This window comes from Diceros bicornis, chromosome 3 (genome assembly GCF_020826845.1).
Source record: "Diceros bicornis minor isolate mBicDic1 chromosome 3, mDicBic1.mat.cur, whole genome shotgun sequence".
Lineage (NCBI taxonomy): Eukaryota > Metazoa > Chordata > Mammalia > Perissodactyla > Rhinocerotidae > Diceros > Diceros bicornis.
Window position 1 is genome coordinate 88,498,285 of NC_080742.1, and position 20,469 is coordinate 88,518,753.

Sequence of the window (20,469 nt, forward strand, 5' to 3'; positions counted from 1 at the left end):
TGCTGTGCAGTCACAGTGATGCTTCTGCTGTTGTGTCTGTGAGGGTCTTACTGATGGGTGGGGAGACGTGTTCGAGAAGCTCACTGGTGTAACCAGTGTTAGAGGGGGCTGGAAATGGGGGTGGTGGGCTCAGTCCTTGAGGTGGGAGCAGGGTGGTAGGATGTAGCAGGGGTTGGAGCCAATGGGGACATGCCCTGAGCTGGGGCGATGGCAGAGCCGTAGCTGAGCGAGTGCATGAGGCAGGAAGACGACTGGATGCTAGGAGGGTGTCTCCTAGGACATTCATTCCTTTTGCTAAAATGTGTCAGATATGTGCTTGGTGCATGTCTTAAAGGGCTTACCTGGCATCTGACACATAAAATAAATCTTCACACACAATAATCATTATGGAGAGCTTACCATGTGCCAAGCACTAAATGCTTTGTCCATATTAATTCACTGAGTTCATAGTACCCCTAAGGGGGTAGATATTTGTACCACATCCCTATAAAGTGAAGACACAGAGGCTCAGAGGACTTCATTAATTTGGCCGAGATCCTAGACCTAGAGTCTCAGAGCTGGGATTTGACCCCAGGCAAGCTGGCCCCAGCACCCAGGCTCTCAACCTCAACAGTGCTGCTGGACCCAGCAGGGAAGAGTGAAAAAGTCGCTACTCATGTTTTCATGTCTGCTTTTGAATTTCATTTCAACTAGTGAGTCAGGCTAAGTTAAGACTTTAATTAACATCTCTAATCTAACCAAGCCATTTAACTTAAATAAGAAAATAGTCAATTATGTGAGTAGAGGTATCAAGAAAAACATAATTAATCTATTTGGGCTTTCTCCTTTCCTTCTGTGATCTTTAGTTTTCATTCAGTTTTTAGCCTAAGGCATACAACAGGTTGAAGAGGAAAATAATTAATCATCTGGCTTCGGTTTCTCATAGACAACCCAGCTTCCTCCGATCCTGCCCCAAACACACATACCCTTTCTCTCTCTCTCCCTCTGTCTCTGTCTCTCTCTCTCTGAATTAACTGGTGAAAAGGAAAATCAGCATTATATAACTCCCTTTTCAAATGAAAAGTGGAAAACTCAGTAATCTAGATTTCTTTTTTCTTAGCTAAAACCCAACATTCATTCAGCTATTTGGGAACATCTGAGCAGCTGTCGGAGTTCCCTCACTGCTATCTGGTTCAGCGTGTAGGGAATGACTGGCCTTGGCGTTACAGAGATGCACACCTGAGTGTGGCAGACCCACTGTCAAAGAAGCTAGCCCAAGTGTTTGTCCACGATCTGAACCCCACATCTGAGCAGCAGTGACAGAGAGTGGTAGGGCCATCTTTGCCCTGGCATCTGCAATTCTGGTGACTCATGAATGGTCATTTTATTTTTCTTTGAAGAAGCAGGAATGAAGAATTTCTGACTCTGTTTATCTTCTCGCTGTCCCTCCCCATTAGGACAACTGCCTCATGCTGGATCCTCACTTTAAAGAAAATGGATGTTTTGCTCTGGCCTGAGAGCTGGGGATTCTTATCAAAAGTGACATTAAAAAAGTGCCAGACTGGCCTCCTCCCTCTTTCCTGCCCATCCTTCATCACTTCTGCCTGTCTCCATCACTGTCTCCCCATCTCGAGATCTGTCTCCACTTCCTGGGTCCCCAGAGAGAAAGCATGAGCTCATTGTTTTCCAGTGAAAAACCAGATTTGGTCTCCTTCTCGCCTCGTTTGTCTGTCAGAGCCTGGAGATTGATGATCCTTCCACCAGCTGAAAATGTGCCTGGAGGAGCTGCAGACTTGTGCACGGGGTGTCTGTGCACTGGGGTGGGAGGGGGCCATGGTGAGGGCAGTGGCAGCTCGGAGCTCTGAACTTTCCAGAAGGTCATTAGGGATGTGATGGGAATAAGGGAACTGGTTATTTACAACACCCCAAATGGTAATTTAAAGCCATTCTTCACCTTCTCATTCTCTCCGAAGCAGTCTGTTTCAAGCTGGAAAATACACGAGCAAACTGGGAAAAAAGGCAGCCAAAACCTTACAGGGAAGATGGGCGGTGTGGGGCAAGCATGCTGACACCTCGTTCTTTATTTCTTTTCGTGAGGAATTACTGTGTAATGACATTTAAAAATGTCTTATTTAAAACATGCTAAAAGACTCAGAAAGGGAGAAAGACATTCAGAATCCAGGAATGAGGAAATTGGGATAAAAAGGTTGTAGATCCTACAAAAGACGAGGTGACCTTTAGCACAGAAGATTGTTAGATGCTATGATGTGGAGTCAAGGGAGAGTCACTTGATAAAACTAATGATAAGAACCTGATGAGCGAATGGAGTGAGAGCTAGAGAAATGGGAACCGTGCTCTGTGGGGTGATTGGGGAACATGGACATTGGTTGTAATGTGAGAGATGCATGGTGGTTACCCAGCAGTGAGGCCTCATGCCTATTTCTTTCTTTTTTTTTTTTTTTTAGTGAGGAAGATTAGCTCTGAGCTAACATCCGATGCCAATCCTCCTCTTTTTGCTCAGGAAGATTGGCCCTGGGCTAACATCCATGCCCATCTTCCTCTACTTTATATGGGACGCCACCACAGCATGGCTTGACAAGCAGTGCATCGGTGCACGCCCGGAATCTGAACCTACGAACCCCGGGCCTCTGCAGCAGAGCGCGCGCACTTAACCACTTGTGCCCCCGGGCTGGCCCCTCTATTTCTTAATTGGAGTGTTGACCACTAGATGATGTTGAAGGACAGGGAGGAGCATGGGAGGTGGTTTCTCCAGGGGGGCCATCCTGCTTGTGAAGGGAGACTGGACGGTCAGAGGGAGCTGGGGGTCTAGAGTGCTGTGAGCCTGGAGGTAGGTGAGCGGTGTCCAGATTTTCAGTAAAGGAAGCTATCGGGATTCCGTGAGCACAGACGAGCAGCCCGGTTAGAGGGAGCTCTGGAAAACTGTCCAAAGGGCTTATTAAACAGATGGTGGGTGAACACACAGCAAGGAAGCTTTGATGCCGAGAGATCGAACAAGCCATGCCAACCTGACCTCATTCCCTTTTTGGATACAGTTCTCAGACAGGTTGATGGTGAATGATGTTGGCAAGGTCTCTCATGGTATCCACGTGGACAAGATGGGCAAGTGGGCCTTGGGGAGGCAGATTATGGAGGTAAATTCATGGCGAGCTGAACAGTCCTGCCCAAAGAGCTCTCTCTTAATGGTTTGATTTTTGGTGACAAGGAAGCGTGTGTGTGTGTGTGTGTGTGTTGTGTGTGTGTGTGTGTGTGTGTGTGTGGAGAGTTCTCCCTTCAACGCTGCCCTGTTGAGGGATTTAGTGATGGCTTGGATGCGGAGGGGGACGGCCTGCTGATGAAGTGTATGGGACAGATTGCTAATTTGTGGAATGACAGGATCACGATCCAAAAATTTCTTCAGGGCCTGGAACAAATAGGAGAATCCTGCAGGAGGTAACAAACCAAAATACAGAAAACAATCAAAAAATGAGAAAAGACAGCTGTCTAAACATGTGGTGGCTTAATAGCTTCACTGGAGGAAAGCACTTGGGCGTTGTCCCCTGTGTGACCAGCCCTGTGACATGGCTGCCCAGAAAGTTCACAGGGAGCCAGGCTGCACTGATGGAATTACGGCTCCCAGACCGGGGTGACTCCTGGTTCTGTGATTTTGCACAGGCCTGACTGTATGAGGGAACCATTGTGGTCAGTGTCACACTGGGAGAGATTTTGACGCGTGGGCTGCAGCTTGAGGGTGACTGGTGTGGTGCTGGGTTTGGTGACCGGGTGGGTATGGAACCTGGAGGTGCTCAGCTGGAAGAAAAGGAGACTTGCGGTTGGGGAGGGCTATGAGAGCTGTCTTTAAATATGTATGGGCTGTTATATGGGAGCAGGATGTGGGTCCCAGAGACATAACTGATAAATGATGCGAGCATTTACTGAATGCTTACTATGGAGCAGGTGTTTCGTGGGTTATCCCATTTATTCCTCATCAATCTTATGAGGTGAGTGCTATTATTATCTGCCTTTTGCAGATGAAGAAATGAGGCTCTGAGAGTTGAGTGACTCGCCCAAGGGCTTGTGCTGGTAAAGGCTTGTCCTGGGAGTGAGGACTGGGCTGTGGCCGAGATGGGGGGTAGTAGACACTCTAAGCTCTCCTTCAATGCGACCAGAAGCTCTCTTCTCTCTAGCTGTTAGGGGAGCTATGGAAGCAAACATTTTGTCTTACTCTGATAAGAGCAGCAAAGTCTGTAGATGCTGGAAATCCCTGCAAATGGAGGAGTTTTGCTTTCTTTCCGATAGAAAACCTTGGAGGGTCTCTGTCTTTCTGAAGAGCCTGATTTTTCCAGATTTTTCTTCACATATGCTGTGCTTGGGAGTCTGTTAGGTGGGTTTGCATCCTGCCTGTGCCATGTAATAGCTGTGCTTTCTTGGGTAGGGTACCTCCCTAAGCCTCTGCGTCCTCATCTGTGAAATGGGGTTAATAACAGGACCTAACTTTTAGGATTAAATGAGATAGTGGGTAATAAAGTACTTTGTACAGTACCTAGCACATAGAACACCTTCATTAAACATAAGGTATTGTTCAAATGAAGAGCGATACTCAAAGCACCGTTTTGGCCATCGGGATAACAAAGGTGAAAAACACAAGCTCCCCTGTCTCAAAGCTTTTACTACAGAGAGAAATACATGATTAGTATACAAATAACTGTGTTACAATAGTAGCCAGCAGAAGGTGTTTGGGGATGGAGTGAGGGGTCAGAAATGTGTTGGGGGATGGGTAGGGGACTGGCATTCGGGGGCAAGGTTTTTTGAGAATAAAATTCCCTGTGTGTAAATCAAGAGGGCCCTCTGAACACTGCTCAGAACATTTATGTAACATAGAATGTTACATTTATGTAACATAGAATGGAAAGGAATTAAATATTTAGGATTCTGTCTATGCAGTGCATACAAAACAACATTAAAAGGCCACGTGGATACCACAAGTACAAAAGATAAAGCACACCAAATGGAATGCATTAAAAATAAAAATGTAGGTAACACTTTTCCTCGGTATGAAAAAAATAAAACATTCTTTCTGGCTGGGCCTGCAGCAGCTATAAGCCTTGCAAATCCTTCAGCTCAGAACATCTGGGAGGGGCAGAAGGCGCCAAGAGGAGACATGGGGGAAGTGGGGTGGGGAGATTTCTTGAAATAAGCTTTTGTGAAGCGTTAAGTAGGGAGAGCTCTTGTGGACGTTGCTGGTGGGTTGAGTTTGCGGAGGCATGCCCTCCCCATCCTTTCCTGCCCCACTAGGGGACAGGGCTGGGGGGCTTGGGAACCCCCAGTTGGGTCTGCCCTCCTTGAACCCCTGGAACATTCCTGGTTTCCTTACTTCCCCTTTCATCAAGGACATGGATTTGCTTCTAATCTCAAACATTTCACCCCCTAAACTCCCGTTGTCCTCAACCCCCACTCTTGTGGCCTGTGGCTAATTTATTGATCGCGCTAATAAATCTGATAAAGCCTTTCCTAATTTGCTAAAGGAAAATCTCTCTACTCCTCTCCCTGCTAACATGTAATTTTAACTTTTTTTTTGAGAAAATGCCCTTTAAAGAGGAGGCAAAGTCCAAGACTTAAGCTTTAACTGGTTTCATCCTTTTTTTAAAACTTTGTTTTCAATATTTTTTGATGTGTTCTTTTTACTTTCTGTTTAATCTTTTGATTTATTAAGCACAGTGCACAGGCCTCGGGCTAGAAAGATGACGAAGAACTGTCAGCCCGGTGGGCGGGACAGACGTCAAAGTGAGGTCGTGAGGGCTACCACTGCGGCCGGCTGAGGCCAGGCCAGGTCAGTGGGACAGACCCCAGGGTTCTGGTCTCTCGCTGTTGGCACCATGGAAAGAGGAGCAGCAGACAAGACATGGGTGACATCCCCTCCTCCCTCTCTTCAAGGGATGTGTCGAGTTCCTTCCACATATAAGGCACGTGACTGCAAAGTACTCCTGGTTCCCTGGGAATCTTCAGCCAGCAGTGAATCATTACAGCTGTGGTGTCTGAGACTGCTGCACTCACTGACAGACACGGGACCTGGGCTGAGAGAGGCCAGAATTTGCATCCTGCCTTTTTTCCTTGCTGGCTGAGTGGCTCTGGAGAGGGTCTTCATCTGTTTGAACTCTCTCCTTCAGTCAAACAGGGATATTAGTACAATATTTACCTCATAGGTTGTTGTGAGGATATGGGGTAAAAATATGACGTTTTTTAAAGAAGGAGCTCTGGGATGAAGGAAGCACATGGACTCTCAAGAGGAGTCCAGTTGTCCATCCCCGCGTCTCTAGGATGCTCGAATGTCGAGAGAAGAGAAGAACACGGAGAAGGTGGGGAAGCTGAGACGAGTCGGCCTCAGCCCTGTGTGCCCATGTGACCTTCAAAGTCCCCTCAGGATTCAGTTGGACTAATCCCTTTTACATATTACCATCCACACTGTTTGCAAATGTAGAAACCATGTTCACTACTCTACCCTAGGTTGTCCTTCTTAGTTTGGGTCCCCTACAAAGTGGAGCCGGAGATGGGCTTGGGGGGAGTTCCCAGGAAGTATTGAGTCTCCTGCACTCCTATAGGCTGCCCTGGGGGGGCTAAGTGGACTTCCCAGGGGAGGAGACTTGCTGGGTGCTTCTCTGGGAGCTGTTAGCCTGCCCAGGAGCACCCACTACAGCCGCAGCTGGAGTCAGAGGTGGGTTGAGGGCGCCGAGAGCCACTGCTCTGGTTCTGTCTACAAACATCCCACTTATTTCAAAGCATTGTGCAAACCCAGCTCCCGGATGGGTGTTCGACCCTGGTGTTGCTTTGCTGGTAGCTCTCAGACATGGCTTCCAAGAAGAGACCAGCAAATACTTGGAGCCAGCTACTTCATTTATCTCGTACATGTAGCTCTCTCTTCCTCATTCATCCAAATGTACGTTGAGGGCTTGCTGTGCCAGCTGCTTGCCTGGCCCTGGGGGTAGAAATGTAAACAAGAGACATGGTTCCTGATTTTGATGAACTCATAGTCTAGTGGTAGAAACTGCTCTTTGAATAAAAAAGGATTTTGAGTCAAAGGAATCCGGGAACATCTGTGTGCCATACCTGTCCCTTTTAGGGGGAGTCATTATGTATATTAAAAACTCTTCAAGTCCTGCAGTAAGTAAACCATTTAAATGTTGTTTAACCCAACTTTTCCTAAATATGTTTGACCATCGCATAGCCAGCCCACTTCATCCCACGTTTTTTTTCCAGTTTCATTGAGCTGTAATTGACATAACATTACAACGTGTTGATTTGATATACGTAAGTTTGCTAAATGATTGCCACAGTAAATTTAGTTAACATCCATCACCTCACATAGTCGCAAATTTTTTTTTCTTATGATGAGAACTTTTAAGATCTAGTCTCTTAGCAACTTGCAAATATGCAATGCAGTATTGTTAACTATAGTCACAATGTTATACATTACATCCCCAGAGGTTATTTATCTTATAACTGGGAGTTTGTACTTTTTAACCACCTTCATCTATTTCCCCCACCTCCCCATCCCCCACCTCTGGCAACCACCAATCTGTTCTCTGAATCTATGAGTTTGGTTTTAAAAGATTCCACATATAAGTGAGATTATATGGTATTTGTTTTTGTCTGTCTGACTTATTTCACTTACCATAATGCCATCAAGGTCCATCCATGTTGTTTCAAATGGCAAGATTTCCTTCTTTTTTATGGTTGAATAGTATTCCAGTGTGTGTGTGTATCACATCTTCTTTATCCATTCACCTATCAGTGGACGCTAGGGTTATTTCCATATCTTGGCTATCGTGAATAATGCTACAATGAACATGGGGGTGCAGCCACCTCGTCAAGATCCTGATTTCATTTCCTTTGGATATATACCCAGAAGTGGGATAGCTGGATCAGATGGAAGTTCTATTTTTAATTTTTTGAGGAACCTCCATACTGTTTTCCGTAGCGGCTGCACCAATCACTCTACTTTTAAAGTGAGGGGTGGGAGGAGTTCCCATGTTCTGATTCTCCCTCAGGTCCACCCTGGTCAGCACTGGGAACAGTTGCAAAGTTGTGGGTTTGCCTTTGGAACACACCCTCACTCATGAGCTACTGTGGATCCTTCATGCCCTTCTCAGCTTCTCTTCTCTAGGGGCCCTCTGCTGCTTAGGGTTGCTCTGGCCTGGAGGAAGGAGATTTTGGAATCTCATTCACACCTAGGCATTAGTGACTCAGTGCTACCCCTTCAGACTTATTTAAAAAAGCTTTAAAAATGGATGTCTAAGAGAACAATATCTGACTCAAAGGAATGACTCTCTAACGGAAGAATTTAAAGTACTGTGGCACCTGTTTAGGGAAGATAAGTTTAGATGGAGTAGCGTTGGGTCCCAGGGCTGCCTCTAAAATCACTCTGCCTAAGAAGTTTCCTGCTTAATATATATATCTCTAGAGTAATACCCCTTCCACTAGTACTTAGGATAACTTGAGAGTAATAAACTGCTTCTGCTAGTACTTAGGAAACCATGTCTGGCTGATAGCAGATGCACGTGAGAGGAAAATTGCCTGCTGGTGGTATTGTAAAGTGTGATCAGAATGCAGAATTTAGTGTTTGTGCGCCATCTCTGCCACTCACCTCCCCAGCCTCTGTATGTATGTCCAGTGTACATCAGAGCTCTTGTTCTCCCAGCCTCCTAGGGTTAGTGTGTGTGAGAACTGATACTCTATGGACATATGTCTCTAACATTGGTTGCTAATGCCATTCCTGATTTCCTGTGATCTTGCCCCCTTAGAATCAGCAGTCTTTGGGCAGCAATTGATAATAAGAACTAATATTTATTGAGCACCTACTGTGTGCAGGGACCACACTTAGTACTTGATGTGAGTTATCATGCTTATGCCTTGGACCTTAAAGGATTTGAAATGGAGAAAAAGGATGGGAATGGTCTCGCCCTCTTCCTTGTTCCTGGGTTTCCCTTTGCCACTGAAGACTTTGAGAAGTGGAGGTGGAAGGGAGGAGAGATGGGCTAGCATTGGATAACAGAAAGCTGGATGATGAGTTTAGAAGGTGAGAGGGCGGGGGGGATGTGAGAGGAAGAAGGGGAGCGAGCTGGATGCCTCTGTTTGCCCCCCCGATCCAGTGTCTGCCTTGCACCTGCTCTGTGCTCCTGCGGGCTGGCCTGCCATTTGGCTTCCAGTGGGTTCCATTACTTGGGGGAACTGGCAGGAGATTGAAAGTGGGAGGAGTGAGAGGTTGGGTGCTTATTCCCTGCCACCTCACCACAGGTTGGCTGTGACCCTCTGCAAAAGCTGTATCACTTCTCCAGACGGCCACCCTCTCCAGGTTCTGGTGACGGCTCCCTCCTCTGCTGCCTCTCTGGGTTATGCCAACTCCGTCTTGCCAGCCCCAGGTCCCTGCACCATCTTTGCTGGTCTCTTTACACCCTGTGCTCAGCTTTGTGAATTGTCCCTTTTGGGAACTCTCCTCAATTACCTGTTTAAATATCCTCTCTGTCTGGGACCCTGATACGCAGATAGAAGAGTCACCAACTCAGAAGGCAGAGCGTGGCTGAGGGTGTAAAGTGTCCCACGGGGCCACAGGAGGGGGCCATGTCTGCTGCCTCACCACCTAGTCACCCCTGCCTTCAGCTGAGGCTTCCTGAGGGGGAAGCTCACCTCTCTGGGCTGGAATGCAGGAGTTGGGAAAGATGGGTTTGATCTTCTTTCCTGGTAAGGCCATGGGCTTCTCCATTGCCTTCCAGGTAGCCCCTCTGCACCGTTTGTTGTGGGAAAACCTGTTTGGATTGGGAAGCCCACATTCTGGGTGCACGAGTTTGGTGCCCAGATGGTGCCTGTATTTACAAAAGCCCAGCACACTGACAGGACCTGCAGACACATGGATAAATATTTTGCCTTTCTTCTTAGGCAGTATTTGAGTCTTTCAAATTTAATTGCTGTCAAAGGCAGGGTGCCTTACAACCCCAAGGCAAAGCAAATAGTGAGGGCCTCCAGCGGGGCTGCTCCGAAGGCTCCAGCCAGCTCCCTGGCTGGCCACATTTCAGTCGGTCAGCTTCTTGCTCTCACTGAGTGTCAAGTGGCCTCTTCCCTCAATGGCCAGGTGGGCTGGAGGTGAGGGAGGCTATGGGAGCTGGATGCACCCTGCGTGGAACCTGTGGCCACTTGTTGAGTTTATTTTGAGGCTGAGAGAACCTGATCTTAGCTAAGAAATCGGGTACTTTTCTCAGAGGCAAGTGACAGGCACCAATCTAGTCATTACCAGTGGGATCCTGGCTTGTGTCCCCAAAGCTGGGTCCAGGGAGTGTTTTGTATGATCTTGAAATTACTGAGTATGGGGCAGCTGCTAGTTCATATGACATCTTTGTGCGAATTAGACAAAGGCAGCCCCTCTGACAGAAGCATCCCCCACACCCCACCAGGGCGCAGGGCTTGGCAAGCAGAGCAGCAGCTGGACTTCAGCACCCAGGTGTCCCCAGGAGATGCTCTTGTGCAGGGCACACCTGCTCAGTTGTACATGTCTGAGGTCATTGCTGATGGTATTCTGGTTTCAACCCTCTATCCTTTGTATCTTCCTCTCCTCTTTCTTTTTGTCCTCTTTTATCCCCCCAAGCCATTGATCTATTCGTCCCTTGGATTACATTTACAAAGTGCAGTGAGAGGCTGATTGATAAGCCTCTCCTTACATCATCCAGACAGGGCAGAAATACTTACTGTAGACTCAGAGTTCTGCGACAGTCACCTCCTTTTATTCATTACATTCTGAGTTGCCTCAATTATTTTAATCCCTTGCATATAATGGAAGCAGTTGAATTCCTTGTCCACTGTGGTTTTACAAAGGGCACCTCATATTATTCATTCCCTTTTTCCAAGCACATGTTATTGGTGCTCACCCTGTGCTGGGGGCCAGCGAGATAAAGATGAATGGATAAGACAAGTCCCTGCCCTTGAGAGACTCATAATCGAGTGGGGGAGTGAGGCCTGTAAGCAGATAAACCACAGCCCATTGGTGTGCTTGCTGCGCTAGGACAGGAGAGCAGGGAGAGGAGGAGGGGCCGATTGAATGCCTACTGCTGGGTGCCGTGGATGCACGGAAGGCTTTGCTGAGGAGCTGCCATTTGGGATGAGGAGGTGTGTACAAGGTAAAGAAAGTCAGAGAAGAGAGTAGGTGCAGAGTCATGAACGGATATGGCAGATTCAGGGCAAGATGGGAAGAACTACCTGGCTAATGCCTAGGGTGTGTGACGGTTGGGGCCAAAGGGGAGGTGGAGTGGGGGTGGGGACTTTCTGCCTGAGGAGTGTGGGGTTTATCCTGTATGTAAAAGTCTGGAATACACTCCGAGCAGCAGTGTGGAGAGTGGCCTGATGGAGGGAGACTCTGGTCAGACAATTCTGGGTTTCAATCCTTCAAGTAGCACTGCTACTTCCTTGGGCAAGTCACTTAATCTTCTTGAGCCTCCATTTTCTCATTTGTAAAATAGGGATGATGATCACAATAACACCTACTTATTTGGGTTGCGTAAAGGATTAAGTAAGACAATATCCATAACAGAGTTTCCCGCTGTTGGGACAAATGCAGAGCATGAATGGGTTACAAGTGTGTTGGAAAAGTTGGTTCCTTCAGCCTTCAGGGAGGCTGGACAGGGCCTGGGCAGCCGTATCTGTTTATCCTGGGTGCCTTACCCACATCTTTTCTATGTGCTCCATGACGTGAGTGAAGTTGGAAACCGCTAGTCTCCAAGGCAAGTCTCTCCTACCTAGTAAGTCCTCAGTGCATGTGACTGTTTGTTGAGATTGGTCATTGTATTTGTACAACTTCTAGAGAGGGAGTGAGGACAGAGATGAGATTCTGGATTCCAGGAACATTTCTGATGTAGAACTGGCAGAATTCGGTGACCAGTGGATGTCAGGATGAAGGGACACCACTAGAGAGGGGAACGGTTTGAGGATGACCATGGGATTTACGATGTTGTAGACTGGATGGGAAGTCATGCTATTAAAGGAAATTGTTATGGAAGTTAGAGCATGTGGGTTTGAGGTATGAGTGTGAGTTGAGGAAGTGGAGACTGTCCGGTAGACTATTTTTTCAAGAGGTATAGCGAGTTAGGGAAGAAGGAAGACAGGGTGGGGATGTGGTTGGGGGAATGCTGGGAGCATTGAGAGACATCAGAACGTTTGTGGGCTAAGGGGACAGAGGCAGAAGAGTTGAAAAATTAAAGATAAAAGGAAAGAGTGCATAAACCTCTCCCCAAACTTTGCCTCTTTGCACAACGTCTGTCCCCTTGGAGGAATGTCTGCCAATAATTGTCAGTTGGGCAGTTGTCCAGATATAATTTATAATAAGGCATCCATTTCACGAGAGGCACTGTCTAAATTACTACAGTCCACCCATTGCCAGGTTCCCTGCTGACAGTGAGCCAGGGGGTCAAACAATTCACTCAGGTGCCACCACTTGTAAATTGAAAATCAGTGGGGTGCAAAATGGATTACCGTCAAAACCCATTCAGGTGCAGAACCAAATTTTAAAACCCCTAACCTTTAAAAATCACTCCTTTCCTGATTGTTTACAATGCTCTGACACTGATTTTTAATATCCCCCAGATAAGCAAGCATCAATAGAAATGCCTGCAGGAGACCAAAAGTAACAAGGGAAGAACTCCTCCTCATGCCTCCCTTTTGGAATTGGCAAACATGGTGGATTTATGAATTAATACATTGGTAGTTCTGTTAGATTCTTGAAGGCAGCAGTTCTCAAACTTAAGTGTTTAACAGAATCGCCTGCAGGGCTTATTAAAATTCAGATTGTAGGTTCTACTTCCGAGTTTCTGATTCAGTAGGTCTGGGGTTGGGCCTGAGAAATCGCATTTCTAGCAAGTTCCCGGAGGATGCTGATGCTGTGGTCCCAGGACCACACTTGGAGAACCTTTGCTCTAAGATATAGGAATATTTTGATCATTTGACTAGCAAAGCATGCATTGATTAATAACAACTTATCAGTAAAGGTCCTATTAGACCAAATGTTGAGTGTGTTAAGGGGCCTCAATTTGGTTCAAGAAACCTGAGAAGAGTCTGGTTCAAGGAGTTACAGATTGATTTGAGTGCTTTGTGTTCAGAGGTGAGGTTGGAGGTGGAGGCTGGGATAGAGAAAAGGGAAGAGTCCTCATCTAGCTCACCATTCCACAAGACAGCGTGTGCTACAAGCACAAATGTCATCATGAAGGCTGAAACCTGCTCTCTCTTGGTCTGTGGGTGCAAACGGTTAATGTCTTTCCGATGCCAAACTTCCTCCCTTGGCTTGAAAGCTGATTTTCTTAAGGTTAAACAAACATGGGTACGACTTTCTTAGCAAGCTGCTATCAGCCTAAACTTGGGCTCTTCCCGCCTCTGAATGATTGCAGAGATGTATTTTTGGCAGTTTGATTTTAGTTCTTCTCCCTTGCTCTTTTGGTGTTGAAGTTACTGCCTTATATGAATTGTAGTTGTCACCAGGCCCAATAAGAAATGAGTCCCTTTCCCCTGGACAGAAAAGTGGATCCCAAGAACTGCCCCAGACATGGCTGCTGCCTCATTAATGTTTGGTTTCCTGTCTCTCTTTGCCAGGAGAAATTGAGCGATGCACGTACATCAAGTACCACTACTCCTCAGCCACCATCCCCAGGAACCTCACCTTCAACATCACGAAGACCATCCGTCAGGATGAGTGGCACGCCCTGCGTAAGTACACCTGAGTGTCTTTCTTTGGCAGTGGCCTCTGGAGGGCACGGAGGATGCCCATCAGCAGCTTGGTCTGGATAGATGGATGCACTGAGGCCTGTGGACAGTCTCAGAACATGGTGGCAATTCCTTAAAGTGTCAATGTCTGTGGGTCAGAATGGCTTCAGTTTGTTTTGGTTGCATTATAGGTTTGAGGAGTTTGCGTCTAAAATTAAAAAAAAAAATACAACTAGCAGTTAGACAATGATTAGTGATCTTACTTCACTACCCTGGTAGGCAGTAAGATTTTACCCACCTGATGGAACCAACTCCTGGGATTTAACTCCAGCTAGTCTCCAGGTTGCTTAGAGGATTATTGTGGCAACCTATTAATCCCTTGTGTCATCCTTTGTGTGAGGTGAGACCAGCTGGTTGTTGCAGGCTGCATTGCACTGGGAATTTGCATCTGGGTGGGGTCACTAAGGGGTGGGATCTTGTCCTCAACTTAAAAGTTTCTGTTCCTCTAGAATGAGGCTTTGGGATCCTGGTTCACATGCAATTGCTCAGTAAAGATCGGAATATCTATTTCCATTGGTTAGGGAATTACTTGGTCAGGGGTCCTCAGAGACTTAGATATGATGAGAGGGTGACTTAATGAGCAAACAGAGTTAGTTGGCTATTTTTACCCTTTGCCCCATGGGGTACCCCTGCTTGTCTGTGTCAGGAAAGCTTTCCTTCATTGCTGGCACAGTTCTTCATGTGCACACGTTCATAATGTTAGTAGCTCTGTGCTGCCTCTGTTGGACTTGTAATTTCTTTCCTATTCCAGCTTTTTTCACATAATGTCACAAGGTTAAGATTCAGTGTACATTTATATGTGAAGGAGGGTCTTTTATTGTTTCCTAATAACAAGGATCCCATAATTGGTAAACACTGAAGAAGGCAGAAACCATCTTTCTTTTATTTCTTGTTGCCTAGTTATCTTTTGCCTGCAGGGGGCCCACCAGGTATATTCCACTTTTTGGTTTGGTTTTAATCAACCGTAGCTTGGGGTGGGGGGTGAGAGAGATAAGTACAATCAAACAAGACCAGAGCAATCATTCATTGGTTTCAGGAAAAAGATTGTGGCCAGGTGTCTGGATGATTGTTACTAAACACCACTGGCCTGAAACAATAGGGCGGGTATCATGGATGGAAAAGCATTAACCAAACTGTTGCCCCTACAAGCTTTATCAGTAGTAGAGACACTATCCAGAACACAGAGACAAGGTGCTAATGTTCAAAGAGAATTCCCATCTACTAGATATTGAGCTAATCATATTACTTATTTAATTTTAATGTGAGATTTGCTTTAGAGATGCTAGTAATCAGGGTTATTAATTTCCTTTTTTGGAGGTAGACATGTAAGGAGCCAAATAAATAAATACCTGACAATGACTGCTTGTTTCTCACATTGCATTGGTCTAGTGTAGTCTCCTAATAGAAGCCAGAAAGGGATGTTCAAGATAAGCCTTGTTGAATAACCACTTAAATATAACTTAAGTTATGGGGGCCATAATGGAATCTAAGAAGGAAGAAGTTATTGACATACCAGCTTCAATTCAACCAAAGTTATGGAGTTTCTCTACATACTAGGCACATAGTGGATACTGAGGCCATAGGAAGCTCTTTCAAGGAGCTCACATCTGGAGGTGGATGAGGGTTAGGGAGGAGAGAGATACATTCACAAAGCAAATAATTACAAGGCAATGCAATAATTACAATATAGTGTAATTGCTCCAAGCAATTAAGATAGTTTGTGAAAGTTTTTCAGCAAGAAGGAGAATTATTTTAGTGTAAATTGCACAGATGCATTTTGAGGGAAACCTTGTAGAACTCTTGGCTATACACACAGTAGATATCTGGAATTCAAATAGATGACCCGTTGTGGCATCACTGAAAATATGTTATGCGGCTTCAGCAAAGACGGAGAGGGGAAGCTAATGCTAGGTTTTGTGTAATCTTTTTTGAGCCTGGTGTCTCCACGGTCCTCACTCCCAAAATGTAGTGCTGTTGGGTTCTGCAGAATCTAGTATGCAGCTTATGCTGTGAATTGGGTTGATAACAGATCTATGTTTAACTACTAAAGCCATCTCAGCGACTGATGTTTGCAAAGGTTTTGGGCACCCTGTGTTGGGTGAAGTGGAAGCTACTCTTTCGTGTGAGGGATTCATCTGCCTCTTTCACAGAGTGGCCTAATCGGCTATTAAGCAGGCAGAGAACATTTGCCATTCCTGGCGTGATGACAGCTATTTTTAGCCAGAGGGCAGGTGAGCATCTGTCACATCTGAAGTTGGTGCTAAGTGTCATTGGCAATGCTGGTGTAGTGGTAAACCAGAGTAAATGTCAATTTTAATTTTCAAAGGTCAGATATTGATGACATTAGGTGGGAAGTGGGCATGTAAGCCCCCTTTAAAATAAAGTAGAAACTATCAGAGATTAGCAAACTGCTATGATCAAGCTTTGGAAATGAAAAAAAAAATTAGACTCTGATTTCTTTACTGATTTGAGAAAACTATGCTCTTTAATACTGGAAATAGGATCAAATAAATTCATTTAATGCTAGATTGGTTATTGTTTTATAAATGACCATATCTTACATTCTGTAATTTTTCTCAGTAGATAATTTTTGCCAAAGGAAAGATTTTTTTTTTTCCTGAAACAACTTCTGGCAAATATTTTGAACTTTGGTTAAACTTGGGTTATACATTTTTCATCAGGAATTTGCATGTGGTCTGATCATCAACGATTGATGTGGAAAAAAATCTTTCAAATGGAAAAAGCACAATTTGGTTTGAAATAATGCTGTGGTTTTTGAACAGTTAACCCCACCAATGGGAGGCTTAACTATTTGGCTGAGTGTCCCTTCACCTTACTTATTGTCAGGTGAATAGCAGGTGAAAGAATAAAATTGTCTGTAGGGCACCAGGCTTACAAATCCAAGTGGAAGAGATAATAACCACCATGGAGAGAAAAGGCCAGAGAATCAAACCTCTGTGTGCGTGTGCGTGCGCACGTGCGTGTGTGCTGGTCTCTGTATGAGGATTGAATGCCGAGTTGCCTGGGTGACTTGGTGACCAGGTTCTGACTCTGGCTTGCGTAATGATTGCTGGTGAGGCAGTGTGTGTGCCTGTTTCTCCTTGCCACCCTGGACCTCCCTTGGAGAAGGCAGAACTCCTTCTGGAGTTGGGACTTGTGCCCTCAGTCCACCCAGGCCTGGTCGTCTGCCTGGGGCAGCCCCCCTGCTTTCCCACCAGCCTGCTGCCTCTTATTAGGTCCCAGAGACCCCGAGCAGCATTTGTCCAGGCTCTGTGGGCTCCATGTACGCTGCACTCATGACCCAGATCCTCCTGCTGCCTCCAGGGCTGGAGCAGGACAGGTGAGTGTCACTGGGCCAGTGAGGAGGGGATGGTGGCCGCAGGAGATGAGCTTGTCTAATGCCTGTCTCCGGGTGGGTTGTCTGGTTGAATGTTGTGACTGTGACAGAATCCGATTAGCGTGGCCAGGGGAAGCAGGCTGGCACTGCAGTGGCATCTTAAACGGCGCCGCTTCCTCCTCTCCCTAGAATACATCCCCACAGGCTTCGCACACTCTGCGGTTCAGTCTGAGGTTGCAGCGCTTGTTTGGAGAATTCTGTGTCCTTGTGCAACCCCCAAGAGGCCCTGAGGCCATCCCAACTGGCTCTGCCGTTGCTCTCTCTGCCACTGGCATCCCTTTGGCATGCCCTTTCAGCACATCTGGGGGCCTGGACACTGCCCAGGAGCAGGGCAAGGGGAGATGGGTGTGAGGGGAGCCTGGCTGGCCTGTGATAGGGACTGGGCAGACAGGAGGCCAAGAAAGCAGGGTCTGGGGAGATGTTGTTGCTGGGAAGTGGGTGCTTCTGCAAGAAGGAGCCAGCATGGAGTGGAGCTGGGCGTGGGGCCCTGCCAGACAACTCCAGGGAGGCTGGCAGGGGGCGCTGCAGAGGAGCCTGCCTGGGGGCCACACAGAGCAGGCACCCTCAGGAAGGTGTGAGAAAGGTGGCCCTTTCTCATCCCCTGATCTGATCTGCTTGGCAGGGACTCTGGGCAGCTGCTGCCGAGGTTCCCTCAGGGTCTGAGCCCTGAGACTCCGAGTTGCTGTGCTTATGAGCTCAGATTTTCTCATTGCACTTGGCATTTTCAAGATGGAGGTTTCAGCTCACAGTTGATTGCCCCTGGCAGTGGGAATCAGGGAGCTGGGACTCCGCTTTCCTGCAATCGGATCCTCTCCGTTATCTTTCAAGGGGCTGAGAGCCAAGAAAGCTTGATTTTTTTTTTTTTTAAAGCCTCTTCTGTCAAGACTGAAAGTTCAGCTAATTAGATTGGATGGTCACATGACGCATTTCCAGCTGGCCAGGGAGGCAAAGAGAAAGAGAGATGATTTCACCTCACATCCCTGCTCCTACCCCATCCTCATGAGGGCACTCATCGCCCATACCACATTACACACACGCACGCTCACACACACGCACATGCTCGCACAGTAACCCTGGAAAGTGGAATTGGAAGAAATGAGATATATAGTTAAAGAGGGAGGGAGAAGAGGAGGGAAGGAGTATTGGGGAGAGACAGAAGGGAGACAGACAGACAGAAATAGAGACAGATTTTGTGGAGGAGCAAGGACATTTCAGTGGACACACTGCTAAAAGGGAGAAAAATAAAAATCTAGAACTGTCTTGGCTGATGCAGACACCCGAATTGCACACTAGGCTCCCGGTCCCCAAAGCACTCACAGCAGGGGCCTGTAGGTTAGCTCAGTCTTGGGGACCAGCCCCACCCAGGCTGGTGTATGGTGAGAAGCCTCGCCTGTCCTGCTGCTCTGGTGTGGATCTTGGTGCAGAACTCTTACCTTACCCTATTTGGCTAAGCCCTACCTGGTCCCCTCTCAGCTGGCCTCTCTCGCATGACCTCTTCCACACCCTTCTCTCTTTCCAGAATTAGCACATCCTGCCCCCGAAGCCCAGTTTCCCTGGTGCTGTCTATGACTCTCTCCCGCCACCCCCAGGTACTCCCCACCTCTTGGGCCCTAGGCTGCTCCTTGCTCCTCTCCGCTGGTATTGGCCTTCTGGCCTTGGACTTATGTTGGCTCCTTGCCTAATGGCACTTGCCTTTTCCTTTCCTGATGGACTGTCCTGGCAGCTCCTGGACCAGCCTGCTCATCAACCCTCTGTACTTTGCTCCCATTCAGACCTCTGGGCTCCCAGCCCAAGAGTTGCCTGGATTTCTGGTCCCTTGTTTCCCAGTCATCCCTGGTTACAAGATGAATATGGTAGATAAAAGGGCTTGGGATAAGAATAACAGTGAATATAACAACGATAACTATCCCTTTGTTCATATCTGCTGCAATGCTCATTGGAGAGTGGCTCAGGGTTTCCTCCTTGGAGCCCAGTCCACATTTTTCTGGCTCCTTTGCAGACAACATAACCAAGCCAGAGAGGAAGGGGCTGCCATCTTGGCATTGGAGGAATCTGAGACTCAGAAGCCAGGTCTGAACTCCAGCGGACTCTCTCCAGCTATTTTTTTCTTTCTGTTTTTGGCTTATGTTATGTAAAACAGCCTAATGAGGTAAACATCCCAGACATTAGAAGCTTAGGTCCCCTGCGGTGTCAGCCATTTTCCTTACCCTGCATCGGCATCTGAGCCTAGCCAGTGTGAGGCTCTCACTGAGTACAGTCTGTTGTGAGCTGCCTCTTGCTCGCAAGACTAGCATCCATGGGGGTTACCACCAGCAAGAAACCATCCGGAGAATTGTGCAAACTTGGTCGCACAGAAACTCCACCAACAGAGCATCACCATATGTTTCTTGGTATTCTGAAGTCTTTGCTTTTTGCAAACCATTCCGCATCTCTCTGCCCCTACCCAGCCCTTGCGGGGAACATTGCAGACCTTTCAGGGTGCCCACAGGCTGCCCAGTGCCTGTCCTTACAGAGCTCCACTGGTATTTCTGCACAAGCCAGGCAGAGAACACAAATCCCTTAATGTGGTGTCGCACCTACACCTGCTCTTGTAGCTGTAACTCATGCCAGGACACCCCTTTCCTCCACAGCTTTCCTTGCCTGTCAAAACCTACCTCTCCTCTGTCCCAGTCCCTCAGGCTTCTGGTAGACCACAGGTTCACTAATTTGATGAACTCATTTGAGCTAAAGTGTTAATGTCTTCTTGGATGACCTTCCCTGATAGCTTTTTTATCTTTTGGGAGACCTAATCCAAACGAATGACAGTGAGGTGATTAAAGATAGCGTGGAGATACTTTAAAATCATAATGCGTATGCAGCTGTCGATCCCACCTACTTAGATGGCTCGCCTGGCTAGGGGTCAGTGATAGAAATGGAGCGGCCAAGAGGGAGAGTTTATTTTTGAGATGGCCTTAGGAGTAGGGAAGGGAGGAGGCCTGGAGTAAGGGGTGGGTGGAGTAGGATAAAACCTCTTCTGTTAAAGACATCCACGTACTGAAACAAATCTGAGAACTACTGTGCTGGTGTAATTGCAGTCTTCAAACCACAATTCATCTGAATGTGCAGGTCCAATTTTGTGCTGGGAATTACTTGGAAGTCTGGCCTCGAGGCATTCTCTCAGTTTCTGCAGATTGGAAGTTGCTTTCTTCTGGCCGAGCATGCTGATATAGATGCCACAAAAGAAAATGGGCACAACCCCACTGGCATCCTTCATCCAATTGTTAATTTATTCATTCCATATTCATGGAGTGCCTATTCTGTGAGAA

General features: G+C 47.0%; 1 protein-coding gene across 2 annotated transcripts in view; it reads left to right on the top strand.

The window, feature by feature from the left end:
- Positions 1-20,469, top strand: part of TMEM178B (transmembrane protein 178B) — a 347,203-nt gene that overhangs the window by 99,254 nt on the left and 227,480 nt on the right. For both annotated transcript variants that reach the window (XM_058531551.1, XM_058531560.1), the window contains exon 2: positions 13,597-13,710. In XM_058531551.1, coding sequence (XP_058387534.1) covers positions 13,597-13,710 — 114 coding nt within the window. The remainder of the gene's footprint in view (positions 1-13,596; positions 13,711-20,469) is intronic.